The sequence below is a fragment of the Brachycentrus maculatus genome, unplaced genomic scaffold, assembly GCF_059751285.1.
Source record: "Brachycentrus maculatus isolate JH-2025_06_01 unplaced genomic scaffold, ASM5975128v1 h1tg000023l, whole genome shotgun sequence".
NCBI lineage: Eukaryota > Metazoa > Arthropoda > Insecta > Trichoptera > Brachycentridae > Brachycentrus > Brachycentrus maculatus.
Genome location: NW_028280777.1, coordinates 324030 through 349807, shown reverse-complemented (window position 1 = coordinate 349807; position 25778 = coordinate 324030). Strand labels below are relative to the sequence as shown.

Here is a 25778-nt window from a genome sequence, read left to right as displayed (position 1 = left end):
TAAAAATGTTTTATAAGAAAAATGCATAAAGCAACAGTATCCAAAAATATGCAACAATACCATTACGCACTAATGGCTGCGACTATATCAACATACCTAATTAGTGACCCAGTCTGACGATACAGCCAAGTGAATACAGCAATCAATCAGGCTCATTGAACATGTCACATACATAATTCATTGATAAAGAGGTGCGTCTGCCTATACTATGGAATCCTATTTTAAGTGTCAGGTGTTCCTATTTTATGCTATGGAATCCTATTTGTGTCAGGTTGTGGTCCCGTGGTTAGTGTCGCGGACTCTTAAGTCAGTTTCTCTGTTTGAACCCACTCTACCACAATTTGGTACCTATTTATAATAATGAGCCGCTTAGGCTAATAGTATGAAATTGAAATATTTGTGTAAATAATTAAAAGACAAATATTTCTCTTCCTTTATTTATTTTAAATTGGAATATGAAAAAAAACCTTGGGTAATGTGGAAAGTGTCTGTCATGCATATTTTTGACAAACGTTTACAACATGATGCACATTTTTGGAGTTGCATCTTCAGATATGCAGAATTGGTACATATAAGGTATTCAGTGAGACACGTGATAGTCGCCTTCCATGTGGACGCAGTCATAATTTGTCATTATAGAGTATTGAAAAAATTCCAAGCAATAATAAAACAACGTAGAAATATTTGTATAAACTTTAATTATTAATTTATTGATTATAAATGTTTCATTACATAATACAGTAAATAAATTATAAATATAATATAGTCTGTATGTGATATAATAGCTTATTTAAAAATTAAAGAAAAAAACATTCGCAACATTTAAATCATGCATAATTATCGCACTATTTTGGTGATGCTCTTATTATGGAAAATATAAGGACTTATTTAATATTTAGAATATATATTATTCTACTTACGGGTAAACTGATTCTACATAATATATTATAATTCTATTGTAATAGAGTAAATGCATACAATAGGAAATTGAAAATTGCTAGCTTGGAATTGAATTGAATTACATTTTCTCATCATAGAGCAAACATATCGTAGTCATACAGGAGAAAGTGACCAAGTGCATTTTCTACAAAAACGTGATCATTGACTATTTGATATCTTACTAGCTTAATATTGCCCTGAAAGCATCCCAAAGAATTTTAAACTTGGAAGTATAATATATTGACTTGTTAAAAATGACTAACTTGCATTGATGTTTATTTTGTTGCCAAGCAAAAGTGACTTAAATGGCCCTCCTGAACATTTTATGTTTTGTTAGTTGTTCACTTTCTCCTGTACGACTACGATATATGTATTGCGTGAAAACGAGAAGGTTAGAACAGGTAAAAACTTTCAAAATTAAACTGCAGATAATGGTATCGTGACCTTTTTTAAAATCACTGTACAAATATAAATTTAAAAACATAATACAATTGTGTAAAACGCTGGAAGTATTTTCAACGCTGAAATGTTGGCAACTATTTGCTCTACGATAAGAATATATGCACAAGACTTTTCTTTCTTTTAGTATTTTTTTGAAGAAGTGTGTTTACAGAATAAAACAAAAAAATACAAATTGAAAAGTGGATATAACAGCATTCTCAAAAAAAAACTGTTTAAAATTCTAGATAATGTTCTCCAAACATTCAAAAGTGACAATTTCATTAAATAAACTTCCTAATTAAATAAAAGTTATTTTAATACTAATCCAAGCAAAAACAATATAATTCATACATACATTCTAAAACTTAAAAATATTAATGTTTATAAATTATATTCACTTACGTAGTATGAGCTTAAATAAAATAATGTGAACTATATTTTGATTTTAGATTACTATTGGAAATTTTTGAACCATCTAAAAAAATTGTTTTACTTATAATATTCATAATTTTCCATCCGAACCACTGAAAATTGAAAAACAAAACATTGTAAACTCATTAATTATATATATAAGGGACTAAGATGTTCATTTATAATCAAATTTTTAAAACTAATATAAAGCAATACAATTTTGAGAAATTGGCAAACAAGAATTATACAGAACTATTTGATATAATCAACAAAAATCCATTTACTCGGAGAGTGATATAAAAATAAAAATTCTTCCATTTATTTTTATTTATTACATTAAATCCAAACTCATCCCAACGCTCCTTCCTTAAAATTGAATAAAAACATAAATTTAAAATATTTTTTTACAAAGCATTTTTTAATGGAAAAAATCTGACTATATTTTGACGAACTTTATAAAATACAGAAAAGCTTAAAGGTAGCATATTATAGTAGTTGCATAGACAAAAACTTTATGTATAAAATCAGAAGAGAGAAACAAAAAGGAATGTTAAATAATGTAAGCAATAAAAAATCATCAGACTCTTTACTAGAAACCCCAATGTGATATGAATATGCAAGCTTCTCATTACATACTGCCATATGAGGGATAGATAGGCCTATTAACTAATAAACTAAAGAAAATAAATAAGTAAACTTCATATTAAGTAGTTTTTTCTGTCTCTGTGGTGTAAAATGTATTTGGCCAATGCGCTAGAGGTTCCGGGTTCGATTCCCAGTGAGGTCAAAATAAATTTGAATGATTTTTTTTCTGTAATTATTTTTTAAATATAACCCTGGTATGGTTACCTGAAGCGTAAGACTGATCACCTTGTCTTGTTTGTAGCGATCGAGATAACACCCCATAAATCTGATGCAGCGCAGATACATGCACTATTGGTTATCGATAAAGGTAAAAAGGGGATGAAGTGTTTTTTTTTTCATTTAACAAAAATTGGTGGGTGTTGCTATTGAAAAAATTGAGTTGGCTTCAAATATTTACGACCAACACATTCATGATATTGTTTATTTCTCATGAGAAGTTTAGCCCTGTTCCATTGAAATCTCACTACAAATTACGTTTGATCTACTCACCAAAAGATAGAATGTAGAATGTTATATATTAAACGCAAGGTTCCACATAATTTCCCGGAAACAATCCGGTAATCCCGTCCATGACGCCCTCCCACCAGCCGTCATCGTTCTTCTTCAGCACATACACGACGGCGCTTTCTTGGAAAGAAAGTTCATCTTCTTTGTCTGCATAGTAGTCATAAATGGCTACCACTGAAATAAATTTAAAAAAATTACAAGTCAAAAACTGAGTTTAAAGTAATTTTATAATTACTCAGTTAATTTAATAATTTCCTCCCAGTAGTAAAATAATAATAATTATAATAACTATCATAGTAATAATACTAGAAATAATACAATAAGTTCCCAAATTTTATTTAAATAAATATAAATAAGTGAACTTAACAAAATAAAACCACTTTTTATTGGTATATTTTTTCTCCAACCGGTTTCATGTTTAACCCTTACTGGTCCAATGTTGAATCTCATTCGACATCGATTTTTTCGTCTTGGGTCCTATGTCGGATGTAAATCGTCATTTTTTTCTTCATTAGTATTATTTATTTAAATTCCAAGCTTACAGTTTTGTCACTCGTATCTATTACAACAGTATGTTGAGCAGAGGACAAAAAAAAATCCAATTGGAATGAAACTGTCTGTCTACCTAGATTTTTTTTTTTTTAATATTGGTGGACCGGAAAGGGTTAAGCCTGATGATGACAAGGTTCTTGTCAAAACCGATTGGAGAAATATGTACCAATAAATAGTGGTTGAAAAAAAAGTTGTTTATTTTATAAAGTTTATAAAATGTGCCATAAAGTATCTTCAAAAAACATGTATGATAAAATAAATCAGTGATTTTTTCATTCAAATATTAATTCCATATTATCAAATTCCTAGCTTTCCCTGAAAGGCAAGAGTGATTACCAGATTATGAACAATCAGGTTAACATTGCATCAATCAAGCGCTGTGCCCTACGCACCTTTGGCCAAATAGTAAAACATTTTATAAATATTTTTTTTAACAAAACATACCTATATACCAAAATATACTTATAAACTTTTAAAGGCTTATATTTTTATTTAAATCAAACGATATAGCACCTTGTCTTATGTTCAACACTGGGAAGTGAAAGTCGATAAAACCAAGAAATAAGTTAATTGAGTAAAGTATTTGACAACAAATCATATTTACCAAAATCAGTAGCCCTCAATGCGTGGATTGAGTCTTATATTTTCATTTAATAGTATCAGAAACAAGCGTCTAGTTTAATCTCAAACATATAGTATTGCCAGCGAACTATTCAAAGTAGAATTACCCTTTTCAATGTAGTTCTTTGGCACCCATCCCGGAAGATCCTCCTCATCTGGAACTATAGTCGGCATCATCCCACCCATTGTCCCCTGTCCGGGCTGATAATGTTGGGTGTGTGACACCATCACACCTTGTTGCTGTTATGGAAAAAACATTCACAATATTTATATTATTCTTTCAATGAATGGTTGTAATTCATAATCCCAACAGTATTTATAAACATACATATTGTTGGGATTATGAATTTTTAATCAAATATTTTATATTCCATATGGTCATATTATATTAGGGGTACCGAAAAGAAATCCATTATTTTTATTTGACATATATTTTTTAACATAAATTTTGCATAAGACTTTTTACATCACAAAATATATTCTCTTCTATTATCTTAGACTATCTGCCATCTCTCGAATAGTTTTTCGATCCCTTTTTTGTAGAAAATTGCTGGTTTGGACGTGAAATGTAAATCTAAATGATTTTCGACGTCTTACAATTTTTTTTCCCGTAATGGTTGCTCCATTGACCTAAAAAGGTAAAAATCAGAAGGAACAAGGTCTGGAGAGTATGCAAGATGCTTTAAGACATTAAAATAAGGATGGGAAATTTTTTGCGGGTCGTTTTGGCATTATGAGGCCGAAATTTGTCGTGCAACAGAATCACGCCCTTTCTATTGGCCAACATCGGTCGTATTGTGTTTAATTTCTCATTTTGCCTTGATAGTTGTCGAACGTAGACCTCTGCATTTACCGTATTTCCAAGGTTTAGCAGTTCATAATGGATGATTCCACGAATATTCCACCAATTTTTTATTACTAAATGAATTGCCTTTAATAATTAAAAAATGCAAACTTTACTATTATTCAAATAATATAGAATGATAATATCAGTACTAGAATAACTCACACACTTCAATAAATTTTTCATACTAACACATTTCGGACAGGTGTTTTTTATACCTGCGGACTGCTGGCGACAGAATTTGATAATTATGTACATATAGTTAAGACCACATCAAAGAGATAAGTATATAATATTTATATAAAAACATTAAATATGTAATACCTTCTTTTCTTTGAAATGAGGCCGGCGCAGAAGGTAAAAATACCCGTCCTTAAGCATCAATCGAACAAACAGGTAGAAATACCTTTCCCATCCATAGTGTACTAATATCGAAAACTGTTGGAAAGTTCTATAAATTCTAAAGGTTAAAAATTATTTCAGAAAATATTTTGTCATTGATGTAATATTTGTTTATTTCGACAAACTAAAGGCAATCCATTGTTTTGATATTGACCACACAATGTGTCCGCCTCCATAGTATAGTGGTTAGCGTGTTAGGCTACTATGCTGGAGGTCCCGGGTACGATTTTCAAGAGGGTCAAAATAAATATTAGTGATTTTTCAGTCTAATATTTATTTAATATGACCCAGGACTGGTACCTGAAGCGGAAGCCTGATCACCTTTCCTTCGTGTATTTAACGATCAAGATAACACTGCTTCTATACGATGCAATTCCCTATGCACTATTGGGTGCGGATAAGGGTTAGAAGAAGACGCAATGTATCGAACAGGCTTGGCCAATGTATGGTGTATATGAGGGGTGAAGTTGTTCATACCTGCAACATGTGGGCCTGTCTGGGCCTGCCGAAAGCTGCATGCTCATCTTCATCAGGGGGCGGTGGAGGCGGCAGGGGTGGAGAAACCGAGCCCCCTCGCCCCCCAACTGAAGCACCGCTGAGAGAAGACATACGCTGAAAAAAGACATATAATACAATACCATTAAACCACATAACAGCTACCTTTGAATGTATATGCTTAACCACATGATTAGTACTAGGCTTGCATCAAGCAGGAAATATGAAAAATATCGCGGGTTTGATGCACATAACCTATAAAAAAATATCACACATTTAACCACAAGACAAAGAGAGTGTGCATATCACGCTTAAAAGCGTCTCTCGCTTTCTATCAATAGTGTTTATAAGATGCTTTTGAGCGTTTCCTGCAAGCAATGTGTTAACGTCACACATAGGGGTAACAATGATACCTTAGAGCACTTTCAATATATGTATTACGATTTTGAATTGAAATTTTATAAAATAAATAACTTACAGCACCATGGCCGGAATGCATCATGTGTTGACCATGATCTCCACTATCTGATCCAATAAGGGGAGATGGAGGCGCTGAAAAGGTTTACAAAAAACACAACATTATTGATCAATATTTTAAACAAAGCATTGTGTTGAAAACATATATACATATTTACATGAATATTTTAGTGTGGAATTTTCGGAATGAAAAATCAATTCATTTTAATGCATTTTCAATGCAAAATAATTGAAAATGAACTATCGTATTTTTTTATGCAAAATATTATTTAAAATTACAAGTTAGAGAACATTTTTGAATTATTAAAATTTTTGTATGAAAACCATGTTAGAAGAACAGAATTTTATAATATTTGTTAAATTATAGCAATATTTCAATCATCGTCGTTCGAATTAACGAGTTTTTACTGTACAAAGAATCAAATTAATATGACTCACGTGGCATGTTAGAATGAAGTTCATGCTGACCATAACTTGAAGAAGACATGGTATGTTGATTGGGGTGCACCATTCCAACCTTAAAAAAAAATATATGTATACCAGAGTTTTTCACCCTAAACAATGGATTTTAAATTTGCAATCCTATATTGATAAATTTATTAGTCAAGACACTTTAGAACTAGAGGCAATGTTTTTGCTATATAACATATTTTTTATCGCTTTGTAAACATTTAAAATTATTTATGTAATTTAAATATCTGACTGCAGTAAGTCTTATATTATTTATAATTAAGAATTCAATTAACTTGACATTGGCAAATGCATTGTATTACATGTGCAACGCCATTCTATATTTAAAAAAAAAGTGTTATATTAAAGATTACTCTCAATTTCACCGATTTTTGCATGAATAATAAAAAATATGCGAGTAAACCATTGTGCTTCTAGTAAGCGGGCTGTTCAATTAATACGTAGACTGATGTCATAAAACAAAATGTACTTTATTTAGAAGTTACTTCTCTGGGTCCCCTTCAAAGTATTCACCTCCCCGATGCACACACTTCTCCCAACAGTGTTTCCACTTTTGTAAAAAGTTCTGGAACACTTCTTTTGTGATGTCTTCAACTCCTGTCGAGATTAAGGCAAATGCAACAAAAGAGCTGATCCAAGACTGTTTCCCCAAAATTGAAAACACCGTTGGGATAAGTGTGTGCGTCGGGTAGGTAAATACTTTGAAGGAGACCTAGACATGTAACTTTTTAATAAAGTACATTTTGTTTTATGACTTCAGTCTACGTATTAATTGAACAGGCCAAATAACAGGCCAATCGAGTGTTTGATAATGTCCTAAGAAGACGAAACGTGTCACGTATTAACATATACATAAATAAATGTAGAATTCAATCCAGCAAACCTTGTTTTATTTTGGATATATTATACCAATATAACAATTCAATATGGAATTCTACCAACTGTCTGCAGTTACAATAAATAGGCCAAATATGTTATTTAGAATGTTATTAGATGTAAGTAATTTTATGATACCAAGTGGTCATACAGCTTAATCTCTTTCTCGCATAGCAAGCATACACAATGAGAACTTGCTTTGCGAGTGCGAGACAGCTTGTACAGGTAAACATTATATTGATAAGTGAAAAATTGACCTGTATAATGTTTACGGTGTTGGTACAACATTTCTGTTCCCAGTGTTTTACCTGAGGTTGAACAATAGGCAAGGTGGAGTAGCCGGGACCTCGGCGTTGCATAGTGCCAGAGTTGTGATGCGGATGGCCCATAGGGTAGTTCGGGGCGTAGTGTGACGGCACCTGCGGAGGGGCCACGGCCGGAGGAGTCCGGTACTCACGAGAGCTGTTCTTTCCTGCAAAAACATACATTAAAATATTGAAGTGTCGGGTTGTGGTCCCCTGGTTAGTGTCGCGGACTCTTAAGTCAGAGTTTTTCGGTTCGAACCCACTCTACCACAATTTGATACCTATTTCTAATAATGAGTCGCTTAGGCTCACAGAAATAGTATGAAATTGAAATATTTGAGTAAATAAAAACCAAATATTTCAATTTTAAAAAAATAAAAAAATTAAAGATAACTTTTACATTCCCACTACAATGCGTAGAATACACCCCACTCTTTAGTCTATATAAATAACATCACTGTGGCAATTTCAAAAGGAGATAAAACCAATCGTTTCCAAACACCGTATGTGAAGCTAAGTCTTAATTTTAGAGTTGTATCCTTGGAACGTTGCGGGGGATAAAGGGGAATACATCGAAACCCATGTTACAATACACATTGTTGTCAGCCGGTTTTTTCATCAACCCCGACCCTAATTAGTATACTAATTAGGGTTGTATACTCATCACAAGATACCGCAAACCAAACTCCGATCTGTACAAAGTTTTTTGGCGTTTATCACGCTTATAGCATCTCCCGCTCTCTACCAACAGTATGTAAAAGACGCTTTTAAGCGTTTCCCACAAACAATGTGTTAAGAAACAGTGGTATTTACCAAGTGAAATTTATATTTAAAATAAAGAAATTACCATTAAAATCATTTCATTAATTGGTTCGGCACTTTGTGGTAAGATCTATCCATTTTTAATTTAATTTTTACCACTATTATAGTATATCCCACTATTTCTTAAAATCTATTGTGGCATGTGTTTCGATGCATTCAGTATCATACGGTGTTTGAAAATGATGCTGAATGCATCGAAACATGTGTCACTATAGATTTTAAGAAATAGTGGTATTTACTAAGTAAAACTAAAATTAAAAATAGCATTAAAATCACTAATAATAAAAAATGCCTGTAAATGGTAAAACATTCAATTGATGATTACAGAATAGACTTTACCCAGCGTTCCCACCATCCCACTACCCTTTGTGTTAGGGGTTGGTGCCCGCGCTGCTTGCGGGGGTGTAGGCGGTTTGGTGGTGGGGGCGGGCAGAGCGCCCCCTGGGCCCACGGAGCCTGCTCCGGAGACAGACCCCCCCTGCGAGCGCTGGCGCTGTCGAGGAGTGCCACTACCCCACCTCACCCCGTGACCGATATCATCCAGTACTGAACAAGAAAAGAAAAATTTTAATAATATTATCACATCCTACGTAAATTCTCAAGTAAAATCATAGAACTAAAATCATACACCTAAGTAACTTCATTGAATTGTAAAAATTTATGCCTCTAGACCCTCTAGAGAGATAGCGAGTGTTTTTGTACAGAATTTTCACTCATGAATTACAAGTAATTGTAGTAACTATAAACATCAAGAGTAAATCCACTCACGAGTAGGCGTAGGCTATAAGACTTCACGGTAAAAAGGGTCATGATAGTAGCTTGATTTAAGACGTGAGGTTATTTAAAAAAAATAACAACATAAAATTGGAATATATTTGATATGATACAAATGATATAAGTAAAAGACATTGAAATAAATAATTATAAAGCTAGATTTTAAATATTTTTAATTACTTAACGTCCAAGTGACTGTGAAATCTAGCTACGGCTTATGTAATACTACTTATCATGGCTCTACTTAGGCTTCAACTTTATAAGTTTTATAGCCTATACCTACTCGTGAGAGGATTAACTCTTTAAGTTTAATCTTACTATAATTTTATGTAATTCACGAGTAAAAATTCTAGACAAATACACTCACTTTCTCGCTAAAGGCAAGACAAATTAAAAATACCAAAAATATTGTATTTATATGACAAAATCCTCTTGCAAATAAAACAGTTTTTTTTACTCTAGCGAAAAATTAACTTAGTATAAGATAGCCCTTTTTAGAAAATCTCCTAAAAGGGGACTAATAGTTTTTAGCATAATTATATTCACAAATAAAGGGAAAAATCTGTATTGAATGAGGCATTAGCTTTATTATACTAAGATTTGCAGATAACAGAGAAAAAATAACAGATTCAGAATATGAAAAATTACTTACAAGTATAATCTATCGACTTGCGGACGTATTTGATTGGTTTTTCCGGATTAGCAGGAGCGATAATTTTATATTGCCTATTAGTCGCTTTGTTGGCAGTCAGTACACCGATCTCCCGGCGAGCCACCTTCTCCTTGTGTATCATTACAGTCTGGGATACGTGGTTCATCTGACTCTCCATCTCCGCTAACTGAACTGTCTGCAAGTCCAGCAGCTGGAGGAAATTATATGCCAGGGTGTTTATTTGGTACGCCACACTGGCCAGAGACTGCGTCGTGTAATTTTTCGTGCTCTCAAGAGCGGCTCGTTTATTCTCAGACTGGAAATAGTTGGCCTCGCAATACTCTGCGACCCTTTCGAGATTTGTGTGGCTATCGGTGAGGTTATTGCGACCCTCAGGTATCTCGACCTGGAGAAGAGTCGCTAACTCAGCCATCTCGTAGGGTGCAGGACCTGCAAACGAGTTCATTATGATCAAACCCGATTTGTGTAAATTGCAAACGGAAGTCGAAGCATTATCTCTGTCACGGGCTACTTATCCTGCCGACTCGGCAGTACACAATTTCACTAGCACTGGCGGTTATTTAAAAACCGTTAACAAACCTTCCGTTTTAAAGCGATCCAACTTAAGACTTCGTTTATAATATCAACAATTAATAAACGTAAATAAGGATACGAATTACGGGCACCCAGAATCGGCCGAAATGACACTCAAACGCGTATTTGTCCATAGAAAAAACATGATATGACAGGCGAGGTTGGGATCCTCCCAAATAAGTTTTGACTTTATTCAAATACATAAATACAAACATATTTTGAAATTTAGGTATTTTGTAATTTTTTTATAAAAACATAATAATTTGTATTTTTTTTTAAATAAAGACACACATTATTTAGGTTTCCTTTTACTTCAGGGAACCCTATTTAATTTTTTAAAATATTTTTTAAATGATTGGATATAATTTATGAAAATGTTTACTTTTGATGGGCCTCAAATATTCTTCCCAAAAAAGAAAACTTTCCATTCCTCGCCATAACACATCATTCTTTAGTAATTCCTTTTCTGTCCAAGCGGCCAGACTATGGAATGAATCACCTCTCTTTGTAAAAAATGCACCTTCTCTAATAACTTTTAAGAAATCTGAGACATTTCTGTTTATCATTAGAATCCTGTCCATCAATCCTCCTTTCTTAGTTTTTCCTTCTACCTCCATCCTTAAATTTCCTTTTTCCATTGCCGTCCTTATTATCATCTTTTGTAATTTATGTTTTTTTATAAATTAATTTATAATTTCTGTTTTTTTTTAAATATTCAAGTACTATTTACCCTCTGATTGCAAACGGCTATATATGGTATAAAACGTTTTGATCAAAATCACTAGTCTGTTTTTGGTTGGTTGGAATAAATTGCTTTTTAGCAATTAACCCGCCAATGATCTTATTTATTTTCTGTACATGAAGTTTGAATAAATAAATAAATATGTGATTACGCGCACTACATGTTCATTCAAAAAGGACAATTGACCCCGTAATAACTTACCAGGTAGATATAATATATTATTGTTTTGGTACCTACTTGAAATTCCATAGATTTTTTCAATATGTTTATGTCAAAATTTGACTCGAAATATGAACTTGGAGTTCCGACGATCATTTTTTTATTTTATTGTATAAATAATGACTTGTGTATTGAAATTTTGTTTTTATTAATGAATCGCAACATTTGAACGCATTGTATTTCACTCGTAACAAACAGGTAATCTCTTGCTTCACGAATACGTTTTATCGTAACGTATGTTTTTGTTGATGAAATATAATTAATCAATACTTGGCGTACGCACATAAAACGGCACCGTAAATATTTTTGTTTAGATAAAAACTCAATCGAATCACTGTGAACGCCTTCTTTAAACGAACTCTCTGTTTTATTGCCAGTTATCATTTAATAATCAATATGTTTCCTTTCAGAGCATTGAAAATGGATTACGACTATTTGATTAAGTTTTTAGCAGTAGGAGATTCCGGTGTCGGAAAGACGAGCTTTCTTTATCAATATACTGATGGAATATTTAACACCCGCTTTATATCCACAGTTGGAATAGATTTTCGAGAGAAAACTCTGGTAAATATTAATTTTATAATTAAAAGATATATTTACAAATAAGACTATGAAATCATATCACAGTATTTTAGACGACAAAATAACAGCATACTCATTGTACTTATATAAATAATAGTTTCTGAAATATGTACTAACCTCATGTATATTTTTTTCTGTAGACATCCTTACAATTAACATCTGCATATATTTTCTGGTTTCAGTAATATATCGCTGTAGCTTTTAGATGTAAAAAATAATGATTCATAAACGGGTTTGGTCTTTGCTAATTTAATTTCCATTCATCAGGTTTCTCAGTAAATCATAATGTAGTTTTGGAATTTTTAAATTTTCCATGCTGATTGAAACTAAATAAAGTATATTTGTAGATGTAGAACTAATATTTCATGGGGAATTGTAACTAAGACTCAATCAACATGCTATTTAATCACCATTGGGGAAATCTGTGTCCACGAGAAATGTCTATAGAATTAATATATACTTTATGTGTTACCTAATGTTCCAACAATGGTGCAATCCAAATGTGGGTATTGAAATTTTGGAATTTATATATTCAGCCCCACATATGCTCTATGATGACACATAGTTTCATACTCACATCGCTCACTCCTTTCATCAACGTCATAAATAAAAAAAACTTGATTTTTCAGGAGATCGTATTTAAAGCTTAAGAATATAAAAAATGTATTAAAAACAATTAGATCAATTATTAAATAGAATGCTCGAATTATGTAACAAAATCAGTACCAATGCAACCATATAATTACCAAAAATAAATTAATAAAAATATTTAAAAAGTGCATTGTTTTGAAATGTTACTACGCATATGTATTTAAACATAAATATATAATATTTAAAAATAATAATGTTTTATTAAATATATTTATGCAGATCTATTCTGTTTTCACATATCGTTCACTCCTTTCAACAACGTCAAAAAACTTTATTTTTTAGTAGATCGTATTTAAAGCTTAAGAATATAAAAAAATGTATTAAAAAATAAATATGAATCCACTTATTGAACTTTTTACCGTGCAGAACAGATCTTTTTAGGTAAAACCTGAATGTTTTTTCTCTATTTGAAAAATATTTAGTATATTTAAAAAGATAATTATACAATACCTTTTCTTCAAAATGCAAAAACAAGACTTTCTGCCCTGTAGCGGGTTAATATTAAGTTAAAAATTTGCCGCTTTTGCTGGGGTATACTACATTTTCTTGGCTTTCGGAAAACATGCACAACTGAAAATTGTCGATTTTGGTATATGATGTTGTTGAAAAGAGTGAGCGATATGAATAAGGATATCTGGTTGTATGGAATTCCATATAAATTATCAACAAATCTGTGATGATACTGATTCAGTATTAAAGTATAATACAAGTTTTAGAGTTTCTGATTGAAATTGTTTGAATTATGAATGTTGTGAAACTTCTTATGGGCATTTCTTTAAAAAATACATTATTTCTATCTCAATATCTTTAGCAGCTACTCATTTGTATAGATAGAACTAATCTAATATAGTAATTAAGATTTCCTAGCAGTAGTGTTTTTAGTGTAGACTTGTGTTTTAGATATATCAACTAAACGGGAGAAACCACAAAATACACCTGCAGCTTTGGGACACTGCTGGTCAAGAAAGGTAAGCAATATATTAAACGTTTTTTTTGTAATTTTCTCAGCACTTTTTATATACTGTAGTATTAAAATTAAAAGTAGTAGTAAAACACTTATTATTTGTTACCTGGTGGGAAAATAATAAAATGATTGCAGAATCACGTTGCCTTAATAAAAAGCGATAAAACAAATTTGATTGACATTGCAATGTAAAAAAAGAACAGCAAATAGATCAAAACCTAGGAATACACCATTTATGTCTGAAAACGCAGAATGTTTAAATATTATTAACTTGTTTTAGAAATAAATATGATCAATACCTTGTTTGTGGGAACGCTTAAGAGCTTCTTATATATGGTGTTGGTAAAGAGCGGGATTTGCTTACTTTTGGTAGAGCGCGATAGACACCAAAAATACTGCACAGATCAGAATCTGGTTTGTGGTTACTTGTGATTAGTATACTGAAGAATGAACGGCAGAGTATCCGAGTATAATAAGGGTCAGGTGAGGGTTGATGAAAAAACTGCCTGACAACAATTTGTTAATAATAGAATTTCACTGAGTAATGTTGATAGTTTAGATAGAAGTTATTTTTTTAATTTGATGTTTTACATTCTCATGATTTCTCACATTCTAATTGTATCAAACACTGTCATTTGTAATAAATATTACCATTAAAGCGGAAATATCATTTTACTTTTCTTATATTTTTGTTATTCTTGACCGGTGTTTATTAATTTACAAAATATTTTCATTAGGTTCCGGAGCCTTACAACAACATTTTATAGAGATGCTATGGGATTCCTACTCCTATTTGACTTGACTAACGAACACTCCTTTCTCGAAGTACGCAACTGGATCGAACAACTTCAGGTGAGGAAAATTACAAATAAACAAATACTATCTTAAGGTGGAGACTGACCGGAGCATTTCGTCGTAACGTAACACGTTACGATGCGAGCATTCAGGCAGTCAGTACAGCGAGCCAAGCGCTTCATCCATAGTTTTGGATGCTCGGTGATGCTCGCCGCGAGCAATGTTATGACGTTACGTTACGACAAAATGCTCCGGTCAGTCTCCACCTTAAATATAAAATCTTATTAACTGTTATTTGCACAATTTTTCTTTTTGTGATATTTATAAAATCTGTTAATCCTCTGACGGATATTAAATTGCTATTATATAATTGGTTACGGAAGGAGAGAGTTCCTTTCCATAGTGTAGTGGGCAGCGTATTTGGCTACCATGCTGGAGATCCCGAGTTTGATTTCCAGGGGGGTCAAAATAAACATTAGCATTTTTTCACTTTGGTGTTTATTTAAAATGTACCTGAACTGGTACTTAAAGCGTAATACTAATCAGCTTGCCATCATATATTTAACGATCAAGATAACGCTACATATATGCGATGCAGTACCCTATGAATAATTCAGTCAGTGAGAGAGAGAGAGAGAGAGAGAGAGAGAAATTTTACAAGCTAGAATTCCTGATTACTTAAAATCATTTATAATGGATATGTAAGGTTTTGGTGAGGACCTCCACAAATTCCTTTGAAACTTGTATTCCAGACTCACTGTCTGACGTCCTCTCCTGACATTGTGCTGTGTGGCCACAAGTGTGACATGGTAGAGCGTCGCATCATCAGTGAGGAGAGAGCCAGAAAGTTTGCCACAGACCACCAACTCACATATCTGGAGACCAGCGCTGCCACGGGACAAAACGTAGCTCGCGCTATAGAAGTTCTGCTGGATAAAGTCATGTTCCGGTAAATATTGTACAATACACTCCCGATTTCGTCTAGTTAACCGGGAAGCAAATTATCCGGGACACTTAAGTCATTGAAAAAATATGTAATAAAAACAACTAAAAAATCATAATAGTATGTACTTATATTTCGTATAATGGTTAGCGTGTTTGGCGTGGTCCCTAAAGCGCAGGAGTGATCACCTTGCCTTCATCTAAGTAACCATCAAGATAACACTGCTTCAATACGATATAGTGCCCTATGCACCATTGAGTGCGGATAAAGGTTAGAGAAGAAGACTTATAATATCGAAACACGTGTCAAGGGCCGAACATATTTGTTGTCCATAGTGATGGAATAACGGTATCTCACTTACATGTCATATTTATGGTTTTAAATATTTGTAAAATACCTTGATAAACCTCTGTTTTTATTTCTTAGTCGTCATAATATTTGTGATAAATATTCTTCAGCCTTATTGGTGCAATTTATCCGATGAAAGATCCATTATTTTGGTATTAGCGTACGGATTCACTATGCAGAATTTTCTAAATTATCGAATCTTACCCACCTCTAATACAAACAATACTTTGTGTTATTATACTTTTTTTAAACCATTTAATGTACAAAATATCCCTTTTTAGGTTAGTTGTATTTAGGTTTATATAAGCGCATATAGCGCAGTCTTAAATTTCTTTGTTCACATTTTTCTCGTATTTTGGGATTAACCGGGAAATCAATAAATTGGGATTTTTTACACCACCCATCCCGGAAAAACGGGAGTGTGATGTTTAACCGGGGATAATTGTAAGAATCTTTTAAACCAAAATGGTATTCCGGTTTACTTTAGTTTATTCTGAGAGTTTCTTTAAAATTCAATGTTTTGCATTAACCTTTTAACTGCGTCAACTTTGTTCCTGAGAGACGCCCATACGCTGCGGTATTTCACCGTTTTTAAAATGATTACTTCTATCATGTATTTAGTTAAACGATTTATTTTCCTAAACAAAAACGTTCAATGGGATTCATTGTGCCTTTTTGGTACTCTATAATACACTTGTGTCACATTATTCTTGAAATATATCGTAATATAAACAAATAATATCGTAACATAAATAAATCAAAGCACGCATCGTGTGTCACTCTTACCCACTGGCGATGCGTAGCAAATTTCCACACCATGAAAAAATCCCTCCAAGTTGAACTGATGTTCGAAACTTGGAGCAATGTAAAAACACATACGGTTATGTCAGCCGCGTATGGGGCATGTTTTATGAAAACACATACGGTTATGCGAGCCGCGTGGATCAGGTTAAACTCTCAACCTTTATTCATCATCAATTTGTTTGAACAGAATTGTTAAAATATGATTGTGATTATTTGTATGTTTTTTTTCCAGAATGGAGACATCTTTCGAGTATGCATTAATGTGCTCCCGAGCTAATAAATCAAACGATGTGCAATATCTTAAAGCTAACGAACAAGTGAAACCCTCCATGTCTTGTAATTGTTAATTTTTTCTCATATATCGGGCATGTCCTTCCTATAACTTATTAGTTATTTTTCCCGAGTGTCTATTCACTATCTTAATTTTTTCAATAATTCAATTGTGTATCTATGAAAAGGCTTAGATTTGTGTTTTATTTTGACATGTGTGTTTACCAATATGCATATACTAATAATAAAATAAACTAAGCTATATCCAAGTCTTTCAAAGAGTCTTCATATATTCAAAAGATAATTATCACCATAAAGATATTTTATTTTAATATACAATATACGTAATTTATAACCGTAATGTGTTGAAAGGTATGTGTGAACCTTGTCAAAACAAAACTGGTTCAATAGAAGCATGAACAACAATGTTGCGTTTGTTTTTATAATTGAAGCCTTTTGAATTTTTTGAAATCTTTTTTCGTATATATAATAAAATGTTTTCTCTTTTTAAGTATATTATTGGTTTGAAAAGTACTTATCTAAACAAAGATGACATAAATTGTTTTATAGATATTTATAATGTATTGTATTATATTTATCATTTATTTTATGTTATATTCAATAAATTGTTTTATTTAAACCTTGTGGTTTTAAAAAAAAACATAATTTTTAGTGATATTATTAAATATCTTCACATCTTGAATTTTTTGTATAATTTACTGTTATACCGATTTCACAATTTAAATTTAATAAAATATCTAATGGTTTTGATGCAAACAGTTTTACCACTTTTAATTAGTTGATAACAATTGTATTTTTATTTATCGGTTGAACTAAGATACTGTAAAATAAGAAAATGGAGGATACAACAGGTTGCTCCTAAAACCAATAACGGCAGATTGTTTCAAGACAAGTTTGTGTTTAAGTATTATGCAGGAATGTGTCATTGCTTTTATATTATTTTTCAGCTACTAAATGACACATGATTGTTTTGACATAGGTTAATTTATACAATTTGAGTAATATGTACTTCCATTAATTTTTAATTATTGATTTGGCGTTTAATTTGTAGAACTCCATTTTAATTTATGTATTAATTAAAAATCAAACAAAGATTTTTTGAGTCTACTAAGTTGTATTTTATTAACAAAAACACATTAAAAATTAATATTGTGACAATTGTTTCGCCTTGTTAGGGCATTATCAAACTTTTGTTAATAAATACAACTTAGTAGAATCAAAAAATCTGTGTTTGATTTAAAATTCATACATAAATCCAATAATTTTGTCAATTCCCATTAAAAAAATAATTGTTTATGTATTAAGTGTTGTTTATGTAAAGATGATTATCATTAGTATTTTTACGTATTATATTCATGTAATGATATTTTCTGTGATTTAAATATATTTATCATAATTATATTTTATATTCATTATTATATCATAGATGTACCCAGCCAAGGGTTACTGTGGCTAAGTCTGTTCAAATGGGAAATAATAAAAAGAGTAGTATAGTGCAGCGTTGTGACAAAATTTCAAAGCAATCCGTGAATAAATTTAGGAGATTTCACATTTGTCCGCCTCCGTGGTGTAATGGTTAGGGTGTTTAGCAACCGTGCTGGAGGTCCCGGGTTTGATTCCCAGGGGGGGTGAAAATAAATATTAGTGATTTTACACTCTAATGTGTATTTAATATCACCGTGGACTGGTCCCTGAAGCGCAAGACTGATCACCTTGCCTTCATGTAAGTAACAATTAAGATAATACTGCATCAGTATGATGCATTGCCCTATGCACCAATGGGTGGGGATAAGGCTAGGATATAAAGATAGCCATCGCTATGTTGAACAATATCTCATTGGATATTGATGTGTACCATGTGTCTGAAGGAGTTTTCTGAAGCTAGATTCTTCTTCACCTTTAGCAATAGTTCTTGCATATTTTCGATTTTTGTATGTATTTTAATGTATATGCTTTAAATTTTTTGTTTGTAATGTATATGTTAATTGAAAATAAATAAATTTAAATTGAAAATTAAATTGAAAAAGGTAAGAAGAAATATAGTGCAATGTTGTGACAAAATTTCAAAGCAATCCGTGAATAATTTTATGAGATCTCACATTTGTCCGCCTCCGTGGTGTAATGGTTAGCGTGTTTAGCAACCGTGCTGGAGGTCCTGGGTTCGATTCCCAGGGGGGGGTGAAAATAAATATCAGAGATTTTACACTCAAATATTTATTTAATATTACCCTGGACTGGTCCCTGAAGAGCAGGAGAGATCACCTTGCCTTCATGTAAGTAACAATTAAGATAATACTGTGTCAGTATGATGCAGTGCACTATGCACCATTGGGTGGGAATATAGAATGAATGATCTCAGATTTTGGTATTTATTTTACAATATTTATCTTATTATTTTTATTTTTTAATACTCTAGTTTAATCTCTAGTCCAAATATCTTGAATTTTTAATTATTATTTGTGAATACTCGGAGCTATTGTTTGACAAACAAAAAAATCAGCTAGTCCTTCATTAGTATTTGCTGAAGTTAAAAAAGATTATCAATCCTATTATTATTTAAAATATTGTGCGTGTTCTGGCAAAAAACGTTAACTCGAAAATATGCAGTTTTGACTCAATGATATAAAGTTTTCAACATTCTATAAACTGGCAAAATACACTAAGTAGTTTGAAATGTCATATATGAGTATATGTGGTTTTAAAAGTAATTAAACCTAAAGTTTAATACTGGGTATTTTATTCAGGCTTAAAGCTTTAAACAGCGGATTTTTCAAACAGAGATTTTAGAGGTAACGTTTTTTGCCAGTATACCAACGATATGTTGCTACAATTTTTTGATAAACAATAGAATGTAGGTGACTAGAGAGTCAACTACATTCTATTGTTTATCAAACACTTAAAATATTTGTTGGTGTATTTCTGTAATTTCTAATTAATACTTGATTGAGCTTGACGTACTTTTAATACATTTTAAAATTATAATACTATGCATTTTTTGGTGCCAAACCGTTTGTTGTTAGTTATAGTTCAATCATTAAAATTTTATAATTATGCATTGATATTTAATAAGTTTTGTAAAATTTTACTCTGCATTTACACGGTATTATTAGCTTTTAACTTGTGAGAGAATAAAGTGAAATATCGCTCACTCCTTTCAAGAACGTCATAAATCAAAAAACTTGGTTTTTCAGAAGAACATTTTTGAAGTTTCAAAATATAACACAATGTATTAAAAATATATATCAAGCCACTTATTAAACTTTTTACTGTGCAACAGATCTTTTTGGGTAAAACCTGAAGGTTTTTTCTCCATTTGAAAAATATTTACTAAATTTTAAAAAAATTATTAAAAAATACCTTTTCTTCAAAATGCAAAAACAACATTTTCTGCTCTGTAGCGGGTAAATATTAAGTTAAAAATATGTCTCTTTTGCTGGGATATAGTACATTTTCTGGGCATTCCGAAAACATGCACAACTGAAAATTGTCAATTTTTGATTTATGACGTTCTTGAAAGGAGTGAGCGATATGTGTTTTTATCAAATAATAAAATGTTACCATAATTATTCATAATAAATTTTATTATTATCTGGTTACGATTTGACAGCCTTGGCTATTGTGCCAATATCTCATACTCGATGTTTTGCCTGCAATTATTATTATAGTTATTTTCATCACAAAATCAATCATTATATCATGAATGAAGAATTATATACAAAGAAAGTAACTTAAAGCACAAATAGCTGACATTCTTTTGGTCAGTTCCAATGCAAATAAAGTAATGGGAACTCAGCAAGAGATACATTCTAACGCTAGGGTGCTTTATTTTAGCTATGGTATTCTATTGCATGTACATTTACCGTGTAAAAACGGAATTTTGAGAAATGTATTTAAAAAATTTATCACGTTTTTAAAAGGAGTAAAGGGTATTAAAAGAATCTCAAATGTATTACCAAACGATATAAATCAAAATATTGAGATATTACGAATCACATAAAGGTCCAAAAATTTAGTCATAAACAATTTTTTGAGAAAACATTCCTATGCAGTGCCGGACTTACATAGTTTCACTTGGCACAGGTGCCCAGGCACTCGCTTCCAAGTGAGGGTGGAATAATATGTTTACGCATATTAATTTACAAACTTGTAAATTCCCGTAACTTTTAACAAGTAACCTGGCTTTCGATCCGGCACTGTACTTTTGAATATATTTAGTAATTTTTTAATTACTTTTGAAATAAATTTTATTATAAATTTGTCTTTTGTCAAATAAATTTATAGTTTTTAAGGATTTTGAGGTGTATGTGAACCAGTTTTTTGAAAATATTTAAATATATTAATGTATGTACTAATCAAATTGGTATTTTATTTCTTTCCCTTGTTATGTGGTTAACTTCTATTAAGATACAAAGAAGTTATTAAAATATTATTTAGGGGTTTCTAGGATGAATAGTTTATCTTCAATAAAAACAATTTGCATATTGCATATTGCCTGGGTGAGGATCTATCCAACATGAGGTCCGTGACTCTTCATAAGGAACTCTCACAGGAGGTTGTATCATACCAATACAAAATGCCGAACCCTCTTCTAGTACAATGAGCAAATGCTGAGAAGTTCCTGATTGGCCCACACTAGATTATCCCTACACAGATTTATAAAATCTTTTTTTATCTCTAAGAAACTAAAATCCACCTGATGTTCTATAAACCTTGTACATAATAAGCAAGGTAAATTATAAATGCAAAAATATTATTTGGAGGTTATCTAAAATGCATTAATTCCTTTTGAAATTAATATTTTTGTTTACAAATATTTCAATTCATTACTATTTTCAGGAAAGCCTTAGTGGCTTATGTTTTAAAAAATATGTAGAAAACGATTTGTGGCAGGGTAGTATTTTACCTAGTAATAAACTTAATAAATTACATGCCAATATGCAGCACTGAGAACTTTAAATTTTAACTCATAATAGGCACTTAGCGATATTTAAAAAAAATCCTTAATTTTTTAGAATTTTTTAAACCTGTTTACTATATATTGTACAAACACATAAAAAATTTACGCAAATTTACATTTACATTAATTTCTAAAAACACACTTATTCTGAAGTTATAGGATAGAAAGCTTCATCAAAGTTATTTTGGGATAGTGTCATCTAATATGCAAACAATGGTTCAAGTTTAATTATGTTGTAGGGGAGGACAAGTTACTAAAGTCGTCAACATAAATGAATCACTGATTAAGTACCTCTGTATAGGTCTCAAGGGGTGCCCTCTTTGACTGGCGATGCGAACACTCTCTTCAGCTTAGGAGATGAAAAATAAAATATTTTTGGGTTGGCAAAAAAAACTTAAAAGTAGAGTAAATGCAGTCGAAATGCATTCTCTCAGACAAATGTGCAGTAAAACATTTTATTATAGGCAAAACGCTGGATGACTTATCTGAAAAACAAAAGAAAAGAGGTAACTTAAAATACAGATATAATATGTAACAGTTATAATATGTAAGAGTACAGGTTATGGATTCCATATGCTCCACATACAGAGAACATATCGCTCACTCCTTTTAAGAACGTCATAAATCAAAAAACTTGATTTTTCAGGAGAACGTTTTTAAAGTTTAAAAATATAATACAATGTATTAAAAAATATATATAAAGCCACTCATTGAACTTTTTAATGTGTAACAGATCTTTTTAGGTAGAACCTGAAAGTTTGTTCTCCATTTGAAAAATATTTAGTATATTTAAAAAAATAATTAAACAATACCATTTCTTCAAAATGCAAAAACAACACTTTAATATTAAGTTAAAAATATGTAAATATTCAGTTAAAAATATGCCGCTTTTGCTGGGATATAAAACATTTTCTGGGCATTCCGAAAACATGCACAACTGAAAATTGACAATTTTTGATTTATGACGTTCTTGAAAGGAGTGAGCGATATGGATAGATGGTAAAGTTTTTCAAGTAAAATGCAATTTTTTTAAATGAGAAAGAATGCAAGGCTGAGATAAATATTATCGGTAAAATTAAGAAAGGTGTGTTGAGATGGTTTGGGCGTGTGAATCGAATGAATGAATAAAGTATCTAACCCCGAGTGCCTAGCTATTGCTATTCTCCTTTCCTCTGATAAACAGTACCTACTTTTCCTATTCTATTTTATTTTCTTTCTGCAATAATACACTTCATCCCAAGCTTCTTCACTTCCGTCATCTGATCCCAACAAACATATTCTACTCCTATCCTTATCGAATGAAGACCTAACCATCTTGTCATCTTATAATTAAGTCACATTTAAAAAAATCTATGCGGTGCCTTATTCACCATTCTAGTGCAGAGGGGTCAGAGGATGGAAGACAAAAATCGATTGTAAAGGAAGATATTTATAACCATGAATTGAAAATTAATTAATCTACAATACTTTCCATTAAAATTTAATAAAATTTGTAAAATGAAACAAATCGGTGTAGAAGTTTTTAAAATCGTCGTGTTTTAATAAAAAAAAAATGGAATATGATTTTTTCCCAGGATTTCAATAAAATTAGCAAGGCTTTATTATTATTGCATTGCTTACTGGATTTTTGTTATTTAGATTTTGTATTGAGAATTATAAAAAAATCCCATTGTAGGTACTTACGCTCAGTAAAATTCTCAACTTTTATCATTAATTTTAAAAAATCGTTTAATTTATTAAAAGAAAGTCGGGCTTTTTTTAAACAAAAAGGTCCCAGAACTCAGTTCATGACAAGCTTTTTCACTAAAAAAATATATTAAAATATCATTTAAATATGTATTCATTACAAAACCATATTTAATCATTTTGAATAATTTTATAAATATAGATCAAATTACGAATTTTATAAATATAGATACAAATGAAACTGATTTTAAAAATTAAGGAAATTCAATTTATCCGTGAAAAAATGTGCCGGAACGTTGTTCCACCACGTTGCATGAAAAAAAAACCCTCAAATTTTTTTTTTGGTTTGTATATAATCGTAGCGTTTGTATTTAATGTTGTTAATGATAATCTGATGGTTTAACAAGCGATATTAATGCTTCCGTGATAAATCATCCCCGTCTGCTCCTTCCCTTGCCACGTGGGGTGTACTGTTTCCGTTTTTGTAGTAAGATAGTAGAATCTGTGTTGGACAGAGAGCGTATCTTAATATTTTTATCGTACAAACCTTTGGCGCTCTTATTTGTACGTGCAATAGAGGCGACAACCCGCTGACCTAATGTGGAACTATTGATTACTACGCTATGACGCCAGCCGCCAGAAAGCTGGCTGCGCGTCGCGTAAAGCAGAAAACAGGAAAAATAATACAATTAAGATAAAGTAATTTTGGTTAAATTTCTAAAGAAAAATAATAAAAGTATTCCAAGCAAATAAACGTAATATTTCCAAAACTTTCGAATGTCCCTTTTTATTAAAAGTGTGTGTATATGTGTGCGTATATGTATATATACGCACACAAATATACACATATATACTCATAGCTAAAATGTATTAATATTACCACAAAGATATTACCTCAAAGTGACTGCCAAATCAATTTATAAAAAAATAATAAACATATTTAATAATAATATTCATAAAAATTCCGTGGGTAAGAGGCACCACGTTTTTTTTCCAAAAATAAAAGTCACAATATTATTTAAGCAAGTTTTATTCTACACATATGTTTATTTTTGTTAAATTCTGATCAATGACATCACATACCATGATATTTAAAAAACCTAATTCAGAGATCGTACACAGTTTTATACCTTCTAAAAATCACAAACAAAATAGTTTATACATACTTTCCGCCATACATGTAATTATCAAATTCAAGGGAAAATCACAACAAGGATATGAATTTACTACCTATATTCCTGGATATTGAAAGCTGTCCCACCGCATGCCAGATTTGATACAGACGCATCTAGGCTTGCTGACAGATCTGCTCTTGCAATGCATTTTTTTTTTAAAACTAGGTTGCGAAATTTATTGAAAATATGAAACATGAAATTTGAAACAATATATTCCTGAATGATAAATATGAAACAACACATTCCCGGATAATAAATTTGGTATTTCAAATGAAAGCTTTATTTTTACTTTATAAATTTGTTTCATCTTAATTGATCGAAGGTATTAGTACCACGAGCCGGAGCGTCCCGACGCATGGCGGAAGTGCGCAGACGCGGAAACATGGCGTCTCTGCTAGATTCGCAGCTGACTTCGTTGCGAATATATTTGTTTATTTTCTATTTAAAAGAAACCATGTCTTCCGATTGTGAATCCTCCTTTTAGTTAACTGTAAATATCCAGAAGCCGTCGAGATGGCTAAACGTTTAAACATCCCCGTTAATAATTAACGGTGTCGTTAAATTTAACTGTCAAACGGATTCGCGCAATTAAAATACGTTGCAGTCACTCGATGGAAACTCAGTGCATGTTGTACAAAGATAACTCGAGGTAAGCAGATATGCATAATTTTAACTAATAATAAAACTTCAAACAAAACGTACATAAATGTTGCAAATTAAAACTTGCCCTTATTTCAGAATAACCTTCGAAAAATATCATTTGTATTAAAATGCCCTTTTTTATAATGCACTC

General features: G+C 31.5%; 3 protein-coding genes across 8 annotated transcripts in view; 2 read left to right on the top strand and 1 right to left on the bottom strand.

Annotated features, from left to right (window-relative positions):
• Positions 1-1510: 1510 nt before the first annotated feature.
• Abi (tyrosine kinase Abl) lies at positions 1511-10962 on the bottom strand. 4 transcript variants are annotated; one of them, XM_088268280.1, is made up of 9 exons: positions 10235-10962; positions 9148-9354; positions 7990-8153; positions 6773-6851; positions 6336-6409; positions 5840-5974; positions 4224-4356; positions 2926-3117; positions 1511-2157 (listed from the first exon to the last, which is right to left on the bottom strand). In XM_088268280.1, the coding sequence occupies exons 1-8, from the start codon at positions 10698-10700 to the stop codon at positions 2954-2956; spliced, it is 1422 nt and encodes a 473-aa protein (XP_088124406.1). In that variant the 5' UTR covers positions 10701-10962; the 3' UTR covers positions 1511-2157; positions 2926-2953. The 4 variants fall into 4 exon arrangements, with proteins under 4 accessions (XP_088124406.1, XP_088124412.1, XP_088124419.1 ...); XM_088268286.1 differs by having other exon boundaries at positions 1511-1904; XM_088268293.1 differs by having other exon boundaries at positions 1511-3117; positions 10235-10684; positions 10835-10962.
• An 899-nt stretch (positions 10963-11861) lies between these two features.
• Rab27 (RAS oncogene family member Rab27) lies at positions 11862-21512 on the top strand. Its single transcript, XM_088268260.1, has 6 exons — positions 11862-11987; positions 12200-12353; positions 13923-13990; positions 14724-14838; positions 15534-15730; positions 17109-21512. Exons 2-6 carry the CDS (start codon positions 12210-12212, stop codon positions 17221-17223), a joined length of 639 nt encoding a protein of 212 aa, XP_088124386.1. The 5' UTR covers positions 11862-11987; positions 12200-12209; the 3' UTR covers positions 17224-21512.
• A 3843-nt stretch (positions 21513-25355) lies between these two features.
• LOC148313087 (uncharacterized) overlaps positions 25356-25778 on the top strand; it is a 225759-nt gene continuing 225336 nt past the window's right edge. For all 3 annotated transcript variants that reach the window (XM_088268225.1, XM_088268233.1, XM_088268208.1), the window contains exon 1: positions 25356-25634. The gene's annotated coding sequence lies outside the window, so the exon portion shown is untranslated. The remainder of the gene's footprint in view (positions 25635-25778) is intronic.